Source organism: Eptatretus burgeri, chromosome 14, assembly GCF_056783735.1.
Source record: "Eptatretus burgeri isolate ZD-2024b chromosome 14, Ebu_testis_v1, whole genome shotgun sequence".
Lineage (NCBI taxonomy): Eukaryota > Metazoa > Chordata > Myxini > Myxiniformes > Myxinidae > Eptatretus > Eptatretus burgeri.
Window position 1 is genome coordinate 5,276,564 of NC_140974.1, and position 20,000 is coordinate 5,296,563.

At 44.2% G+C, this 20,000-nt stretch overlaps 1 protein-coding gene across 2 annotated transcripts in view; it reads right to left on the reverse strand.

Moving 5' to 3' along the window:
• Positions 1 to 20,000, reverse strand: part of UMPS (uridine monophosphate synthetase) — a 32,739-nt gene that overhangs the window by 1,126 nt on the left and 11,613 nt on the right. Inside the window, exons 3-6 of one of the 2 annotated variants that reach the window (XM_085853578.1) lie at positions 15,318 to 15,442; positions 10,572 to 10,820; positions 6,240 to 6,576; positions 5,900 to 6,075 (exon numbers count right to left, since the gene is read on the reverse strand). In XM_085853578.1, the coding sequence (XP_085709704.1) occupies positions 5,900 to 6,075; positions 6,240 to 6,576; positions 10,572 to 10,820; positions 15,318 to 15,442 (887 nt within the window). The remainder of the gene's footprint in view (positions 1 to 5,899; positions 6,076 to 6,239; positions 6,577 to 10,571; positions 10,821 to 15,317; positions 15,443 to 20,000) is intronic. The other variant, XM_085853579.1, reaches the window with a different exon arrangement.

The window sequence follows — 20,000 nt, forward strand, 5'->3', positions numbered from 1 at the left end:
CAAAAACCTTTTCCTCTGCCACCCCACAGTGGTTTATTAGGGTACCAAGCCTTATCGGCTGGTACCCTTTTTTATTTCTGTTTATTATTACCAGTATGAAAGCCCATCAAAAATGATGGGTTGGAGTTATTTTATTCAAAATAATCAAGGAGACCAGAAGCCATGATGTTTCGAAGCAAAAACAATTTAATAAACCACGTTATTTTAAAACAAGATGTGTACAAATGTGACCCGATTTCCTTGATCTTCTGGGACGTTTCGTTTAGAAGATGCAGCCTCGTGAGAGTGCCAGTCTGAAGCCTCGGCCTAGTGTTATGTGCTACCTCCGTGCACCAATTACCCGGAGGGGGAAGCGACACAAAGTTTAAAAGGTCACCCTTAAGTGTTCCGTCTCTTGTTTATCAGGTGAAACAGAAGGATGTTTAATATTTAATTTATCAATCCCTACGATCTACCTTTCAAACACTAATACCATTGAATAAGATTCCTTCACACAACGATTTAAAAGAAAGACTCCATGACCTTATAACTCCCCCCAAAGTTACACGCACGTTTCAATGCAATTTTGAATTCTCTCACAACCCTGAGGTCGGCAACTTATCTCCGGTGCCCCCTTATCCCACGAATCTTAATACAGCACTCCAACAGGATAAGAGTCGGTTCTTTTCACGATTGAAGCAGGCAGGCTCTGTCGCTCCGATTGGCACACGAGTGTGCACAAATTGATGTCCGACTGGCCAGTCGCATTGCGAGTGCCCAGAGGATGATCTTCGTATCTCTGAAGCAAGCAGATGAAACCGTGTCCACTACTCGCAGTTCGGAATGACGCTACGCCAAGTGATACCTTGGGAGGAGGAAGAGCTTGGCCTCTTTGCTGATGTGCCCTGAGAGCGTTCGTCTGCTTGGATGTCGGCTCTGTGACACCCGCAGAATTGCGTCGGGTCCTCGTGAACTCAACCGGTTCGCCGGCTGGATTTACCCGCATCCGAAAAGATACAATGGGTTTGACTCGGGGCTGCGGTCAACGTGCACACGCCGTCGTAGTGCGCCCGCACAGCCTGGGCCTTGCCGTTCACAGCTCGCTTTCACAAAACAAAACTAGCCACGGACCGCCTCTCAAAGTGCCGAGCACTCCGCTGGAGCTCGCCTCTGGTTCACATCGCAGTCGCTCCTCCTTCTCTCCAATGGCTCACTGCTCGCCTGATATTGTATCGGACACAAGGTCAATCCGAAACCAGGCGACAAAAGTCTGCATTCCTAGTCTGTTCCAAGGCTTGACCATTGGTCCGGATCAGCATGTCCCCCAATAATTCCTTCTCCCAGTTCGTTTCTCTTTCACATATAAATATTGTCATCATGTTATTCGGATATTTTAGCCTCAACAAAGCTGTCCTCAACGTCATGTTGACATTCCCGCGCTTTGCCGAGCACCACGTATGCATTCTGCCGTCTGCACACGTGTCCTTTCACACAGTAACCACAATACTTAATCAATTTGAAGTTACCTTTTCCACAGAACACCTTAAACATTTCCATTCATGTCGTGTCATACATGTATTATTGATCCGTAACACCAACGTCAGGTGTGCTTGTATCTCTAGTTATTAGACATCCTACAGACATAAATTAACACATTTTTACTCTGCACATACGTAACGCATCACGTGCAGATAATTTCACCTCCAGGTGCCTCGTATTTATTGTTTGTTTGTTTTTAAAACGCTTCTGCACACCGCCCTTGAGGCTTGGCCTGGAAGTCACCGTCTACAACGCCAACAGAAGAGACGTAATTACGATTTTATGGAAAATGGTTTGAAGTTTTTTATTTTTTTTTCTTTATCCTAAAAATATAGACCGTAGTGAACACACAGTCGTGTTAAAGGATTGGCCTTTAAGACCATCTCAAATCATCCTGATGAAGGGAGACAGACAAACACACTGTTTTATATCGGAACATTATTAGCCTGTCCCCCACGCAGCGGGAGACGGAGTTTTGCGCCTGTGTCTGTCCTGCAACTTTACCATTTGAGCTTTTGTCACCAAATTTTCAACAAAGCTTTATTATAAGATTCAAACTGACCTTCACACACAAGGTACGACAGTTTCAACTCGCACCATCCGTCACCAACTCAATGAAAGGAGGTTCTATGGTAGGAGACCCAGGAGAACCCCACTCCTGATAGAGAGACATAAGAAAGCCCGACTGCAGTTTGCCAAAACACACCTGAACAAACCAAAATCCTTCTGGGAGAATGTCCTGCGGACAGATGAGACCAAATTAGAGATTTAGGGTAAAGCACATCATCTCTATGTTTACCAAAAACAAAATGAAGCCTTCAAAGAAAAGAACACCATCCCTACAGTCAAACATGGAGGAGGTTCAGTGATGTTTTAGGGTTGCTGTGCTGCCTCTGGCACGTGGTGCCTTGAATGTGTGCATGGCATCATGAAATCAGGAGATTACCAAGGAGGTATTTTGGAGCACAATGTCCAACCCAGTGTCAGAAAGCTGGGTCTCCATCGAAGGTCATGGGTCTTGCAGCAGGACAATGACCCCAAACACACTTCAAAAAGCACCCAGTAATGGTTGCTGGCCACTTCAGAACAGTCCAACGAGTCCAGGTCTAAATCCCATTGCACACCTGTGAGGAGATCTGAAAACAGCAGTTGGGACAACTGGAGCATTTTGTACAAGAAGAGTGGGACAAACTGCCAGTATAGACGTGTAGGAAGCTCATTCATGGCTATCGGAAGTGCTTGACTGCAGGTATTTTTGTCCAAAAGCTGTGATTCGAGGGGGTTGTTAATTTTATCAATGCCATTTATTTTTATTTTCTGATTTAAAAAGGATATATTAGGTTCTGAATTAAAAACAAAGGTTCTGTAACATTAACAGTGAAATAAATAATTGTGGAGACAAAATACTTTTATCAATTTCAACTTATTTTTCGACAAAAATTGTGACTTATTTGAAAAAAAAAGTGAAAGGGTGCCAATATTTTGGCCACGACTGCAGCAAGTCTCGGGAAACCTGTGTGGCAGATGCAACGTGAACTTAGAATTTATAAACCCTGTGAATTTTGCACGCCATTTGGCAGTTTTCATTTTGTGCGCGTGCCTCTGCTGGTTCGGCCGACCCATTTTCCTGTGGCTCACACATCCAGGTTGTTTTTCCCCTCACTCATTTTTCCTCGTCTCCTTCTACCCTGCTGGTAATGCGTGTTCTTGCTTTCCCTCGTGTTCTAGCTTTTCCACGAGCCTAGAATTTTCACACCTAAAAATAAAAAAATAACAAGACGGAAAGGTCAGTTGTGCACAGATCCAGAAGCAATTGAGTTTGAAGAGCTGTCACACAAATGCCCCTGCGTGCACAGATTTCCATGGTGAAGCTTTGAAGAAAGAAACCTTCAAAAGCGTATTCCATAATGTTGCTTCGCATTTCATGACCTTTATGGTTTCACATGTGAAGGAATTTGAGGTATCCTGCAGATAAATAAATATATATATATATATATATATATATATATATATATATATATATATATATATATATATATATATATATATATATATATATATATATATATATATATATATATATATATATATATATATATATATATATATGTTGGGTGGTCGCTTGACTACTGTTATTCTCAGGATTTCCGTCTGTCTTTATGTATGTAATGGACAGCTCTGGAGGCCAGAGAGGCCAACCGATTTTGATGAAACGTGACTGGTAGGTTCATACCAGGATCTAGTTGTATGCTTTTGAGCACCGTTGCTATGGACGCCACCGTTAACCAGCAACGGGACTGAAATTTTTGAAAAAAATCCGAAAAATATTTTTATATATATATTTTTCGAAAATCAAAAATCGGCTTCCGCGCTTTTATGCGCACTATAATCAACCTCTGTCAAAAATTTTCAGCCCGATCCGTCAAAAACTGTATGACTAGTATGCAATTATATAGCGACCACCCATGTCGCCTACCGGCTTGTATATATTGTTACGGAAATGGCCCTTCATGGGACTACTAAGTGTAGGATTAGCTCAGATCCTCCATTAAATTCATGTATAGATAGGTTGTTTGGTGAAATGGACGTCATATGTGTGTCGGGAGGTGTAAAAGACTGTTTTTGTGTTCGTGCTGTGGTGGTGAAACGAGGGATCGCTCGTCTTCCTCCCATCCCGGACGAAGCCCCGCCCAGTCGGCTGGGGGGGTATGGCCTGGAGAGGAAGTGACGCGAAGGGGAGGAGTTATGTCGGCTTCGAAAAGGGGGAGGAGTGAGTGGTTCGAAGCGAGCGAACGGAAGAAAACTAAAAGAGAGAAAAAGGGTTGTGTGTGGAAATAGTCGCCGAGAGAAGCGAGCAAAGGAAGCGAGAGAAACAAATGCTTCGTAAAAACGGGCTCGCGTGTCGATGAAGGAACGAGCGAGAGGGGAAGTGAAGACCTCAGGTTGAGGCTCAGTTTTGGCAGTTGGGGAAACTGCAGTCAGCTTTGAGAGGCTGCCGGCACGTGGAGTCGACGATCGACTCGTAGGGGGAGGTGATCGACCGATTCGGCCTGCGTTTGGCCATGGAGCCTCTGTCCGTACTCACCTCACGGCTCGATACGTTCGCCGATCCGCCTGCGGAGCTGGGCACCTTGATCAGGCCAGGCCTGGATTTGTACGCTGGACTTTGCGAGAGATCGGCTGAGGCCCATCGTAGATTTGGCGGTCTCGCATCGTAGACATTGCGCGGGGCCGAAACGCACGGAGGAAAGCGTGCGCACGCGGTGACTTGAGCAGGAAAAGTACTGCGCCACCATTCTTGCCGCACGGCGCGTTCGAGCGGGAGTTCGAATCCGTGGACGTTCGTGCTTTTTTGGACACTTTCCTCTCGTACATGGGACATCACCAAGTACTCTGTCTGCATGCATGCTGTCTGTCTCTGTTTTGTCTGCATGTTGTCTAAGGCAAATCTGGGTAGGGACCCCTCGAAACCTGTACTCCGTCGTCCCCTAGTTAAGAACAGGTTAAAGATAGTTGGTATAAACATTGTTGTGTTTATTGCTTGTGTTGTGATCCCTGATGTTCCCCAATAAATCTGGTTAATTCCTATGAAGTTGCCGCTATGGATTAATTTGTGTGGCGTCGAGGAACAATCCGTTCGATTGGCATATAAAACCAAAGTGGTTACAGACTGGTAGACTCCACTCGGTCTCTGACAAAACCAGTCTGTGACCAGGGGTTCTATCTCCCCATCTGGTGAAGCACAAGGAGTAGGTTGGTATCGCAATTGAAGAAGCGTGACCCGAGGCCTGTGCTGAGCCGGCCGGCGTTGTAGATCCCCGGAGACGGTGGTGGTGAGGGTGGCACCAGGGACAGGGTCAGAATCCCGCCACTATATATATATATATATACATATATATATATATATATATATATATATATATATATATATATATATATATATATATATATATATATATATATATATATATACACATATATATATATACACACACTGTATATGGCAGCCTTCAAACAGAAATTTCAATCCCATTCTTCCCTCCAGGTCTTCAAAACAGCTGTTCACCACCACCTCTTATCTTCCCCCATCCAAAACCTCCATCTTTTCTACCCCTGTTAATCCACCCCAAACCCACTTCCTTCAAATTCCCTGCTTTCCTTCCTGAAAGTCCCTGTAATGTCCATCTTGTATACCCCGTGTTCCCGGCCCCATCCCTCTCCCTTCCACAGATCTCCTGATGTCTCTGTTCCCAACTGTTTTGTCCTTCCCTCTCCCACCCCTCTTGTCTCATGCTCCCCTTGTTGTGTGTTGGCTCTCAAACGAGCCTTAACAATGTGTACAAAAAAAAGACCTCTTTGGTCCATTGAGCCCCAACCATACCGCAGCCTGTGTGTAATTGCCCACAGCCAGTGAGCCTTGGCAGCTCATCTCAGAAACTATGAAGGCACCATTGTCAGTGGAACTGCAAGCTTCCTGCAAGGACAGCAGTGCACTTGGTCCTGCGACAGCATGCACCGTCACCACGTCAGCCCAATGTGAGATCCTAAAAATTCCCCCTGCAAGGGGAAAGTGAAGGACACGAGATTTGCAGGACAAACAGCTCGACACAATGCAGAGCGCAAGCTGCAATATGTAGATGGTTCACAGTGGAAACAAAACGAGCAAGGTTTAAAAAAAAAAAAATTTTTTTTTTTTAAGTATGAACATCAATATTACTCACCCTCGTATTGCCTCCGGGCCACACTGCCGATGTCAGCAAATTTGCGATCCTCGAATAAGAGGAAGCGATGCCGCTTGGCAATCTCGGCCAACCGTAGATGGAAGCTCTCATCAAAGCCACCGAGAGCATCTGCATGGATTTTAAACATGCAGATCTCAGGTCCGAGTTCCTCGGCCAAAGCAAGAGCCTCTGCACACGAGAGAACATCTGCTGCGAGCGCAACATTGGTACGCTTTTCTTCCATGAGGCTGAGAAGGCGTGTGGCGAAGGGGGCGGTTGTCGGAAGGAGTGTCCTTTGGCCATAGCTCATGGCAGCAGCGGAAATAATTCTGGGAACCTGTGAACAAAGGACCAAGTGAGCCATTGTGCTTCCACTTACGATTAGTTCTTCTTGATAAAGCATCATTTTCACGGTCCTCACGGTTTGACCAGTGTACGAACGTGCACATTATATTGTAAACCAACCAGAACAAGTCAATTAATGCTACATACAAGCTTCGTCATACTAGGCGCAGAAGAACGTGGTGATGTGATAATTTAATATGTTTTCATAACCAGACAATTTAATTGAAGTCCACACGTGATGTGGATATTCTCCAGCTTGCCCCTCCAATCAGAATGGGCCATCGATTGTGGCCTGATCGCCACTTCTGCCAATGGGCACGTGCCAGAGGTGATCAAACAGGTCCCGCAGGACTCCAGAGAGCTCCCACCCTTTGCTGCTTCTCTCTCGTCTCCTCGACAGTGCTGCTCGGAGAGCTCCCGGTTGGTTCCTGCGACGCTCTTCTCCACTTTGGTTCCTCCCTGGCTCCCTCAGCCTGTGGTTCCGGCGCTTCATGGTTTGTGGTGTGCAGAGAACGTGTTGGTACCAGCACATAAGACGCCATGAGGCAAAGCCCCGCGCGAGACGGCCAGGAACGGCCGTGGGGAAGCAGTTCAACATTGTATGCAGAACGTTGTCACAACGTATAGGTTTCTTGGATTTTCCTCAGTCTCATCTACTCTCCTCTATCAGTTTCACCACCTTTGAGTGAATGGTTAAGTTAATTGTTTAAGTCTCTCAAGGTCTCGAGTGAGCGTTGGGGTATTTATTTTATTATTCGTTGCAGTTTGTATTCGCCGTTACTTTGTTTGTATTCGTTTGTAGTTTGTTTGTAGTTTGTATTCGCCGTTTGTTTGTATTCGTTTGTAGTTTGTAGTTTGTTTGTAGTTTGTATTCGCCATTACTTTGTTTGTAGTTTTGTTTGTCGTTTGTTTGTATTCGCCGTTACTTTGTTTGTTGTTTACTTGTAGTTTGTATTCGCCGTTACTTTTTTGTTGTTTGTTTGTTTGTAGTTTTGTTTGTCGTTTGTTTGTATTTGCCGTTACTTTGTTTGTAGTTTGTTTGGTTGTAGTTTGTTTGTATTCGCCATTACTTTGTTTGTATTCGCCGTTACTTTGTTTGTTGTTTGTTTGTTTGTAGTTTTGTTTGTCGTTTGTTTGTATTTGCCGTTACTTTGTTTGTTTGTATTCGCCATTACTTTGTTCGTAGTTTTGTTTGTATTCGCCGTGATTTTGTTTGTATTCACCGTTACTTTGTTTGTATTCGTTTGTAGTTTGTTTGTTTGTAGTTTGTATTTGCCGTTACTTTGTATTCGCCGTTACTTTGTTTGTATTCGTTTGTAGTTTGTTTGTTTGTAGTTTGTATTTGCCGTTACTTTGTTTGTATGTAGCTTGTATTCGCCATTACTTTGTTTGTATTCGCCATTACTTTGTTTGTACTTTGTTTGTTTGTAATTCGTTTGTAGTTTGTTTGTTTGTAGTTTGTATTCGCCGTTACTTTGTTTGTATTCGTTTGTTTGTTTGTAGTTTGTTTGTTTGTGGATTGTATTCGCCGTTACTTTGTTTGTATTCGCCGTTACTTTGTAGTTTGTTTGTTTGTAGTTTGTATTCGCCGTTACTTTGTAGTTTGTATTCGTTTGTAGTTTGTTTGTTTGTAGTTTGTATTCGCCGTTACTTTGTTTGTATTCGCCGTTACTTTGTTTGTAGTTTGTATTCGCCGTTACTTTGTTTGTTTATTTGTAGTTTGTTTGTTTGTAATTTATATTCGCCGTTACTTTGTTTGTTTATTTGTAGTTTGTTTGTAATTTATATTCGCCGTTACTTTGTTTGTATTTTGTTTGTTTGTAGTTTGTATTCGCCGTTACTTTGTTTGTAGTTTTGTGTGTAGTTTTGATAACCTCCGCCATCGAAGATGGACGGAGGTTACTGTTTTCACCCCTGTCTGTTTGTTTGTTTGTGAACAGTATTACGGAAAAACTCCTCGACGGATTTCGACGAAACTTGGTGGGGGGTTAGGTATGGTCCAAGGATCATGCCATTAGATTTTGGACGTTGTCCAAAATCCAATATGGCCGCTATGGCGGCCATTTTGAAAAAATATTTGAATTTTTGTTTTTGCATTTCTACATGTTTTAAGTGATTTCCAACTCCCCCCCCCCCCCAAAAAAAAAATTTGTTAGAGAAAAAAAAATTTTGCAACTTTTTTTTCAACAAAATTTCGTTTTTTTTTTTGCATTTCTACATGTTACAAGTGATTTCCAACAAAAAAACATGCCAAAATTATAATTGCGGCTGATTTTGGAACTTCAGGTGGATATACCCACGTAAAATCAATTTCTGTCTCAAGGAATCTAGTTATGACGAATGAATTGAGTATGTAAAAGTTAAAAGTAAAAGGGAAAGTTGCAAACTATAACTCTGTGAGCACTGTTGACGTCAAATTGAATGAATAGGATATCAGGTTCACTTGAGTGACCTAGCAGTATTGGCGGCGGAGGTTTTGCACTCTACCGAGTGCTCCCCCTCGAGTTGCATTTCTACATGTTATAAGTGATTTCCAACCCCCAAAAAAAATTTGTTAGAGAAAAAAAAAAAATTTTTTTTTTTTTGCATTTCTACATGTTTTAAGTAATTTCCAACCCCCCCCCCAAAAAAAATAGTTAGAGAAAAAAAAATTGCACCTTTTTTTTCAAAAAAATTTCGATTTTATTTTTTGGGCATTTCTACGTGCGCGTCGATCTAGTTTAGTTGATTCAATCGTGGTTCAGTAGAGTCTGATCTGTTTTGACCTACAATGAATAGGATATCGGGTTCACTTAAGTGACCCAGCAGTATTGGCCTCAGAGGTTTTGCACTCTACCGAGTGCTCCCCCTCTAGTTTGTATTCGTTTGTAGTTTGTATTCGCCGTTACATGGCCGTGCTCCTCTTCGTCTTCTATCTTGCCCCATTGTGTTGTAATAAACGGCTAACCCTTCCCTCTCTTTAGCCATCCTTGCCAGTCATACCCAACTGCTCCTGAATTCTGTGTCTTCTTTTACACTTGAAAAGGGGGAAAAAAATTCTGGGAACCCTAAACTCAGACTCCGCAACCGGACCGGACGGCATCAGCTCACGTTTCCTAAAAACATGCTCTGCCTGCTCTTGTGCTTCCTCTCTCTCTGCCAATTTTCACCCCGTCATATTCCATTCGCTTGGAAGTCGGCCAACATCACAGCATTACATTAACAATGCACAAGAACGGATCCACTTAACGAGAGACCAATCAGCTTACTTCCAATCATCAGCAAGGTTATGGAATCCCATCATCGCAGTTGACATTAAAAAAAAATCATTCCTTTTCTCCAACAGCCTCATCTCAGATCATCAATTCGGATTGAGACCTGGTCACTCTACCATGGACAAGCTACTTCTACTCTCCCAACAAGGATGGAGGCCCTCAATATCAGACATGAGAAAATCATTTATCTCTTTGCTGATGACTCAACTCTCTGTCGTGACGAGTCTCATCCTTCTGACAGGCAAGCAGCATCCTCTACCCTCTCCTCAGACATTGACAAAAATCGCACACAGACACCCGATTTGCAGTACACGTCAGGAAGAAGTCCTCACTCCATTCACACCGGGGATATTGGCACACTTGACACGCTTGCCAAATCCAGGTCGACGAAAGAGTTCGGGTAGGGATTTATCATTTGTTCAGTGTGCCGGTTGCAACACCTTTCTTTGCAAAGGACACCATGGAATCTTTAACGTCCACGAATGGATGCTCGCAGACAGGATATCTGGCTTCCTGTTCATCAGTAGGACGGGGCGCCTTGTAATGCAGCGGCCTGCCTGCAAAGCACCGATCCGAGTTTATACCCAGATGAGTCGACTCAAAAGCAAATCAGCTACGTTCTGGTTTTTTTTCCTGAAACTAAAAAGGTCTTGAAGGTGGACAAAAAATAAATAAATAAAAAACAGGGAAAGACACGACCTTCACAGACCATCATAACCATCCGTTTCAATACCTTTTCACTTGCTCCAAGTTGCTCATTCGGAGGTAAGGCAGAACCATTTGCCGATGCGTCCGATTCATATTGGTGAGCAGCCAGGAAGTCCAAGACTTTGCAGATGGTATCCTGGTCCAGACGACCACGACTTCCCAAGGACTTGAGAATCTGGGGCAACGTGTTCACAGACCACACGCGGATACCACAGGAAGCGAGACGCTCAGCACCCCCTTGGGCCCGGTCAAGCAAAACCACTGCATCTGTAACCTGGAGATGGGAGGAGTGAACACTTCTAATGAGTTGTCAAATGCCATTAACACTACTTTCGAATGTAGAAAAAGGAGAAAGTAATTCTCCATTTATCCATGACCGTACACCATTTCCAAGGCATCCGTTTGCACACGACAAGTCACAAACATTCTCGTCTGTAGCTGAGACCATGACAGGTGATCACTCTCCCACAGGGTGCTGTCGGTTGGGGCAGCAATTTGGAAGTTGGCCAAGATGAGAGCACAAAATGGAATACTTTTCAAAGGGCATCCACCAGCGAATACTAGCAGACAGGACACCGAGCTTAACATCCATCCAGAAGACCGTCTCAAATGCACCTCCCTTGCCTGTGACCCCAAGACTACAGCAGTTTAGAGTGAGGTCAAGAACCAAGCCGAGAATAGACAACTCAAATGCGAGTTCACAACCTCCAAGCTGCCTTGTCAGCCCCAGATATGGGATTCAGGCAAACAGGGTCCAGTACCATTTGGGTCGTGTGACTAATGATTTCAAATTTTGGGTCATGGGCATGCTCTACGCCGTCCTGTCAGCCCCGGATGCAGGATAATGTAACGACTACGTACTACAAGCCTGGCATTCCTGAGATTACACTGAACAACAAATTTCAAAAAAATTTTTTTACTGGAGATGTGTAAAGTGATTAAGACTAATTTGGGTACGCTGATTTCAAAAATCATAACCGTTTTGCTGTATCACGTCAGGATTTTCAGGAACAGAAATATTCCCATTGCCTAGAAGTCAGGATTTCAATGAAATTTACATATGTCTTTAACATGTCTATTTCGTACAATTGTTGTTAACTTGTGTTATATTTCTTTCTTTCAGATAAAGATGAGTAGGCGTTCCTGTACCAATCATCCTGACAACTTCTGTTATGTCTGTGGTCGGTATACCAAAAAAGATCAACAGCGAAGTATATCTACAGCAGTGAAAATGAAGGCCGCCTACTTTCACTACTTCGGGTGTAAGGTGGGGGACCAAGAACAGAGCTGGGCACCACACATCTGCTGCACAAGCTGTCACACAACCTTGACTCAGTGGTTGGTGGGCAAGCGCGCGAGCATGCCATTTGCGGTGCCCATGATATGGCGTGAGCCGCAGAATCATCATGATGATTGTTATTTCTGCTGCACAAGCATTGCCGGCTTCAACAAGAAGAATAAAGGTCACATCAAGTACGCTGACTGCGTCTCTGCTCGTAAACCTGTGCCTCATGATGACGAGAACCCCGTTCCAACACCTCCAGCTGATCAGAACATAGCTGTAAGCAGTGGTGAAGAGGATGGTGATGATGAACCTTTTGAACCCGACACTCAAGAATCACACCTTCTGAACCAGGGAGACTTAAATGATCTTGTAAGAGATCTCTCGCTGTCAAAGGCGAAGGCAGAGCTGCTTGGATCAAGGCTGCAGCAGTGGAATCTACTTGAACCTAACACCAAGATATCCTTGTTCAGAGCACATCACAGAGACATGGCTGAGTTCTTTGAGATGGAAGACACGATGACATTCTACAGTGACATCAACGGTCTGTTGAAAGAACTTGGGTGTGATCACGATCCTGCAGACTGGCGCCTCTTCATCGACTCGGGGAAGAACAGCTTGAAGGCTGTTTTGCTCCACAATGTCAACGAGAAACCATCAGTCCCACTGGCTCACGCGTTCGGCATGACAGAGACCTATGAGACTATGCAGCAGCTGCTTGATTCCATCAAGTACAATGACTTCAACTGGCACATCTGCGGAGACTTGAAAGTGGTGGCGCTGTTGTTAGGGCTGCAGTCAGGCTACACGAAATACATGTGCTTCCTTTGTCTCTGGGATAGCAGAGACGACAAGAATCACTGGACGAAGAAAGATTGGGAAGAGCGAAAAGAGCATGTACCTGGTCGACACAACGTGAAGCATGTCGCCCTTGTCGACCCAGCCAAGGTTTTCCTTCCACCACTCCACATAAAGCTCGGCTTGATGAAAAGTTTTGTACAGGCAATGGATCTGAATGGGCGTGGGTTTTTATACCTCAAGGAAAAGTTTGGCAACACCTTGTCGGAGGCCAAGATCAAGGCTGGTGTCTTTGTTGGACCGCAAATCCGACAGATTATGAAGGACGAAACTTTTCCGACAACTCTAAACCCCAAAGAGCTGGCAGCGTGGAGGAGCTTCAAAGCTGTGACGGACAACTTCTTGGGGAACGAGCGCGCGGACAACTATGAAGAAATAGTGCAGCAGCTGCTGGAGTCCTTCAGGAAACTTGGCTCCAGGATGTCCCTGAAAATCCATTTCCTACACCAGCACCTGAACTTCTTCCCTGACAACTTGGGAGCAGTCTCGGACGAGCACGGCGAGCGATTCCACCAAGAGATTTCACTCATGGAGACGCGTTACCAAGGGCGGCACAACCCGAACATGATGGGCGATTTCTGCTGGTTCCTGCATCGTGAAACTGACACAGAGCAGCACAAACGCAAAGCCAAATGCCTAAAGCATTTTTAATTACATTCTAGTGGAGTTTTTCTGTAATTTCTATAATTTTGAAGCATTCATGATGAAATAAATGAATTTTTGTAAATTTCATTGAAATCCTGACTTCTAGGCAATGGGAATATTTCTGTTACTGAAAATCCTGACGTGATACAGCAAAACGGTTATGATTTTTGAAATCAGCGTACCCAAATTAGTCTAAATCACTTTACACATCTCCAGTAAAAAATTTTTGTTGTTCAGTGTTATTGGTTATAACACTAAGTTTGAGTTAGTTACGGTGTAGCAAGTTCAAGGCAATAAATGCCATGACCCTATATGTCCAAATTCTCTTGTAGCATTTGCTGTTTCTAACCAAGAAATATTGCAGTGGTTATGAAATCAAAATATTTCACCGATTTATATCATGCTATTCCAAACAAAGTCTGTTCTTACCAATGCACTCGGTCCAGTGGTATGAGCACAGAAAACAATCATTTTGAAGCATTAACAGCACAATGGACTTTGCTCTGTTGACCAGATAAAGGGACATATTTTTGAGCTCATGTAAATGGTGGGAAACAGGATGAGATGGAATCGCACAGGCTTGAAGCAGGTGAATGGTGGGTGAGACAAACACCACTCATGGCCCTGACCCCAACAGGCGCATGATAGTAACTCGAAGGGCACTCGCTAGAGCACGTACCGCCGCCATGTAATCCCTGATCCACGAGAACATATCGGGCCCAACACATGTTTGAAATATCATGCTATACAGGACTATATCGTTTTTGGCCCGATCTCTCAATGGTGAAGAATCACTTAAAAAATTATCAGATCCGGATATCAGGGGGCGGGGGGGGGGGGAGAGGAACTAGGAAATTAAGAGGAAAGTTTGGGGAAGGTTAATGGAGATAGAAAAGGTCATGAGCAGGGTTTGGGGATGACCTTTTTTGTTTGTTTGTATATAATGACAAGGCTCGTATGAGAGCCAACACAGAACGTACAACAAGGTGAGCAGGAGACAAGAGCGGCATGAGAGGGACGGACAATAGACCCATGAGGAGATCTGTGGAAGGGAGAGGAATGGGGCGGGGTGCAAAGGGTAAAACAAGATGGACACACAAGGACTTTCAGGTCCTTACACGACAGGGACTTTCAGAAAGGAAAGCAGGGAATTTGAAGGAGGTGGGTTTGTGGTGGATTAATGGGGGTAGAAAAGATGGTGGTTTTCGATGGGGAAAGATAAGAGGTGGTGGTGAACAGCTGTTTTGAAGACATGGAGGGAAGAGTCAGATTGAAGAGAGTGTGGGAGTTTGTTCCAGAGGTGGGAAAAGAGAGGAATGAAAGAGTGAAGGTGAGAGCAGTGATTCTTGATTTTGGTAGTTTTACCAGAAGGGGGTTGCTGGCGGACGTTGAGTGCCCTGTGGAAATGTGGGGTACATATCTCAGACAGAGCAGTGAGGAGAGTGAGGGGCAGAGAGGAGATGGTTGAAGACAGAAAGACCACCGACCTGCCTGCGGTGAGAGAGTGAGAGCCCCAAAGACTCATCCTCATCGCGGGAGATGCCAATGATCCGAAATGCCTTGGTTTCCACAGCGTGAAGCCAAGAAAGGTGAGAGGCGGGAGCACCAGCCCAGAGGAGAGAGCAGTACTCCATCAGGCTGTGACCTAATCATTGGTGAAATTGTCTTAAAAAAAATAAATAAATAAATAAATAAATAAATAAATAAATAAAACTTTATTTTAATTAAACTGGGGAAATAACGTGAAATTTATCGGGTACATATTTATTCAATAATAACTGAGGATGGATTGACGTCGTCAAAATGAAATTGTGGAAATAATAAAGCTTATACTTGAATAATGCTTCCATACCTTAAATGACCACATGTGGAAAATGTCAACGACCGACAACTCTGACAAAACAATTTGAAAAGAGCGACTTCCTCATGAGCAGTGGACTTCAGGTGGACTTCATGAAACCTCTGTGTGATCATGCATCACATTACCTTAAGGCCTGCTTGTTGAAGAATCCTGGCAGTATCCAAAATGCTCGTTCCAAATGTAACCACGTCCTCCACAATGAGACATGTCTGTCCAGGAACGAACTTTCCTTCCACAATTCGCTTTGTCCCTGCAGGAAGACATCATCAGATAAATTTCACATCATCTCCCCAGTTTAATTAAAATGAAGTTTAAGACAAAAGTCTGAATTCGATTAATTGTTTATCGAGAAAAAAAAATGATTTATGTTGAAGCTTCTGGATACGAGATGTTTGCAGTTTGTCCAGCGGTATCGGAGATGACGAGGCGTATTCGTGTGGCCAACTCTTGGCATGCCAACGTAAAGCTGACCGTGGGGAAAGCACGGAGTTCCGAGATGGATTCCGGCAACTTTTAAAGATTGTCCTTGCGAAGGAAAGACCGATGGGGGAATGAAAGTCTTTTAAATTGGAATGGTATATCCGTTGGAATCAAAGGAATCCGTGGGATTGAAAAACATCTTCGTCTTTTGCACATCCAGTGATGATGGTCGCCTCAATTACATTGGGCATCAATGATTTGATAACCAGTCGAGTTCCATTGCAGAGCTTGGGAGGATCTAAGTTTCTGAGCAAAATGATTGGAGCTCCTACTGCTAAGGTGAGGTTGTGAGGTGGAATTCCAGGAGGCTCCAAGGAGTTGAGGAATTCCACAGGGTGCTCGACTGCTTGATCTTGATCAACCACGGTGTCGATGCTTTTGTACGATTCTTGTTCTGAAGGAATTCGCTGTCGGATCTGGGTGTTGACGGCATTGACCGAATCATTTGTTGTTGCCAAAATGGCTCTTTCACAAATCCATTTCTGATCACTGAAGGTTAGGATGAACTTCGACCTACAGTTCGTCAATGCTTTTCGCAATATTGAAATAGTTCGTTGAGAATGAGATGTTCCTTCTCCAAATTCAAGCAGCCCATTGGCAAAGTTTCCAGCTGAAATGTCACCATGGAGGTGAACACGCATGTTGGTGGTGGACGGGGTAAAACTTTTGACTTTGCGCCAAATGGAAGAAGATTTCAGACAGGCTTTCATTTCATCCGCTCGAGTTCCTTTTGGAATGACGAGAAGTTTGTCGAACGTCTCCTGCTCGGAGCATCGTGACTCCACCCACGAGGTCATCATTTCCTCTGATGTCTTTCAGGGTTCTGTCCAGGGCTTCAAAAGCACCCTCGTGTTACATGGTGCATTCATCCCATACGATCAGTTGGCAGCTTCTGAGGACTATAGCGAGGTTTGAATTTTTGGTGATGTTGCAGGTCGGAGTTTCTGATCGCGCTAAATCAAGTGGCAGCTTGAAGGCCGAGTGAGCGGTTTCCCCACCAGTAAGAAGAGTGGCAGCGATGCCAGAGGAAGCAACACAGCAAGAGCAATACGCTTTTTGGACCGAACCTTTGCCGGGAGGAGATTGATGAGGAAAGTCTTCCCAGTGCCAGCTGGAGCATCAAGGAAAAATATCCTCCCGGAATAGTTTCCAATTTTCTCAACAATCGCGTCATCGGCTCGACGCTGGTCAGGCGTGAGCACGGGTTTTTGCCGATTGATAAATGATTCTAACTGCTCGATGTCATAGTTGGTTTGTCGAAGCATCTCACGATTGATAGAGCGAGTGTCGTTTCGTTGTGGGGTGGGAAGACCTAACCGGTAAAGGGTTTTGCCAACCATTGCAGTCACTTTGTCTTGAATGATGATCAGAGTTTGGTTGAAAATGTCAGAGCTGAAATTTGTGTTCTTGCATGGTGATGGATATCTTCAGCAAGGCTCTCCTTATGGTCATCCCAAAGTTGTGCAGGGCTTAAAGGATGACATGTAGAAATGATGATTGTGAAGAGCTTTCTCAGTTTGGAAGGCAAATGTGAGAGGGCAGCTTCCTCCAGAGTATCTTTGCCAGTGTTTGTCATCTTCTAAGAGCCCTCTCTCCAAAGGTCACACAACAGAGACCTCACAATCAACAGTCTGTAAATCTTGAAATGAAGTAGGCCCTTTGACAACATGCAACAGAAGTCGTAAGTGGAAGCACTCACTCAAGAGTCGCTTGGGTGAACCGTGTGCACTCGTCCAAGAGCATCTGAAGCCTCGACTCCAAGGAAGCCTTCAACAGCTGCGCCAACAGCTCTTCGTTTCCGTTTTTTTTTGTTTTTTTTTGTCAGTCCGCGTGTAATATTTAGGAATCCGATGGTAATGCAAAGTAATCTTTTTGGCAGAGCTGGAAAAGCTCAGTGAGGGTGGTTCTTAGAGGCTCTTGCACACATTGTGGAATATTGTGTGGCGTAAAGTAAACCCTCTGTCCATTTTCCAGATGAACGCTCAAATGAGTAACAGTTGTACATCACTGATGGACTGGAAAATTAAGGCTCCTCCAAACTGCCTCATTCAATGAGATGCATCATCCAGATTGGAAGTTTTGGATTTCATCATTTGGATTCTGAGCTTGGGGTTAGTTGTCCGTGTTGTTAACCTTCTGGACACAGAATACAGCTTGATCGCTAACTTTATGGACATGCATGCAAATATATTTGATGGACTTGATTGAGTTGCAGTATTCAACATTGATGTGTGCGTTGAAGGTTCGGGAGGGGACAGGATTTTAGGGAACAACCCACTTGTTGTCCAGATCCACTTCTTGGCCTTGTAAGGTTCATTTTTTTTTTTTTTTCAGTGAAGCCTCCATCTCCAGGTTTTTTTGTCGATCGAGGGGATAACCATCTTCTCCTGATTGAGTGTGTTAAAAGCAGTTGTTTAGGGTAATCCTTGGTGCATTCGCCATGCTTCATACGAACACAAGATCTGTTGGGGTTGCCGCAAGGTCCGTGAATCAGGTGTTTGGTGACAATTTCAAAAAGTTTGGGATCTTTGGATTTGTCAGAAATTTCTGCAATGATGATGGAATCAACTTGATTTGGCCTGTTTTTTTTTTTTCTCCTGAAGCCACAGAAGGAGATGAACATGTGGGAGTCCCCATTTTTGCCATTCTATGGACTACAAGGTCAAACGGATGGCACCAATGATTTGTCCTTTGGTCAGTAGGTCTCAAAGTAGCTCTTGAGTGCCTATTATGTCAACTAGAGTGTAGACTATTGTTCTTGAGTGTCTCCTGACGAATAATTTTAGAAGAGCAGGAGGTGACATAAGAGAAGGAAGCTTGATTAGTTTGACTTTCAAGTGGAACACCCTGCCAATTATGTCACGTCGTGAGTGAGCAGGCTGCCCATCAATGAGCTTTGGGTTTCAGGACAATTTGGATTACACGAGAAAGTTATGAAGAGGTCAGGCCTCCCATAATTTCAAACGTACGTCATGGCATCCTGGGTGTACTTGTGCATCCATCTTGAACGTTTCCAGTGAAAGAGGAGGGCAAGATGATCATCCGTCCAATATCTTCAGGATTTTGATCACTGGCCACAGCATCTTGGAGATGGATGTATTGTTCAGCTCAAAGTTGTTTTTTTTCCTGGTTGTGTCTGAGGAAATTGAATCTTTCAGTTTCAATCTTGGCATACATTTCAGTGGGAAATTGATTGAGGAGGTTTCGACATTTGGACGAACCATTATCCTGTAGGCATAGAACTCCATTGCTGAAACTTTCTTTATTCCCAGGTTCGCCAATGACTGGATCGACTTGTTTCAGGCCAATCTGCATTGCCATCTTCTCCCTGCCAGAACATCAAAGGGTATTGAAGAGCGTCGCAGGATCGGTGAGTTTCGGAGATTCGTAAAAGACCGGCGCTCCTTTTACGGAGGGCAATGTCTCTTCCCTTCTCCAAATCCTCTCCTCCAAGAAGGATGACTGCCACCTCATTTGAAGTTGGAGCATTCATCGTACAGTCGTTCGTGTCCACCAGCAGGTTTCTTCTCAGGCCTGATCATTGCTTTGTAGTTGTCAATCGGCATTTCCTCCGGAGCAGTTTTGAAAAGAGAAATGGACATGTTTTCATGGATAAATTCTTGAAGTTTCTCGGACAATTGCACTGTCATTTGAGGGTACAACTTCACATCTTCCGTTTACTTGGGATTCTTCATCACCCACGAAACAAATCTGGAGAAACTTGGGTTCTTCATTTTGAAGGGGAAGAAGGCATCCATGTTGGTGATAAATTTGACCTTGAACTCTGAAAGTTGGCATCCAATCCCTAGGATTTTGGCACGCATTGTCAGCCCCAAAAGACGTCATCTGGAAGCAACTATTGCTCTCGAGTGCCTCCTGACGAGTGATTTTAGAGGATCAGGAGGCGATAGAAAAGAAGGTAGCTTGACTTTTCCTTGGCTGCAGAACATTCCTGGAGCTTCTTTCTTCTACTTTAGCATTCCACAATGATGACATTGATTGCTCGTTTGGCCAAGATCCAAGTAAGTCTTTATTTATATAATCGACTGCTTTTGACGCTTGCACGTGGTACATGCTTGGGAGCCTCATTGGTAAGCATTGCTGTCTCCGCTATCGCTGATGATTTGCCAATGAGTGATGAAACCGGTCCGGTCGCTGAGGGGAGTGTATACCATTGGGATTCTCATGTGTGTACTACGTGTGAACGTCTTTATAGTTGTTGAGGAACTCTGGGAATCCAGCCCAGTCCATTGTGACCATAGTGCAGAGCGTTGGTGCTGCCTAAGCAGTCTCCTGGGCTATTGGGCACAATCCTGGACGGTTCGCCA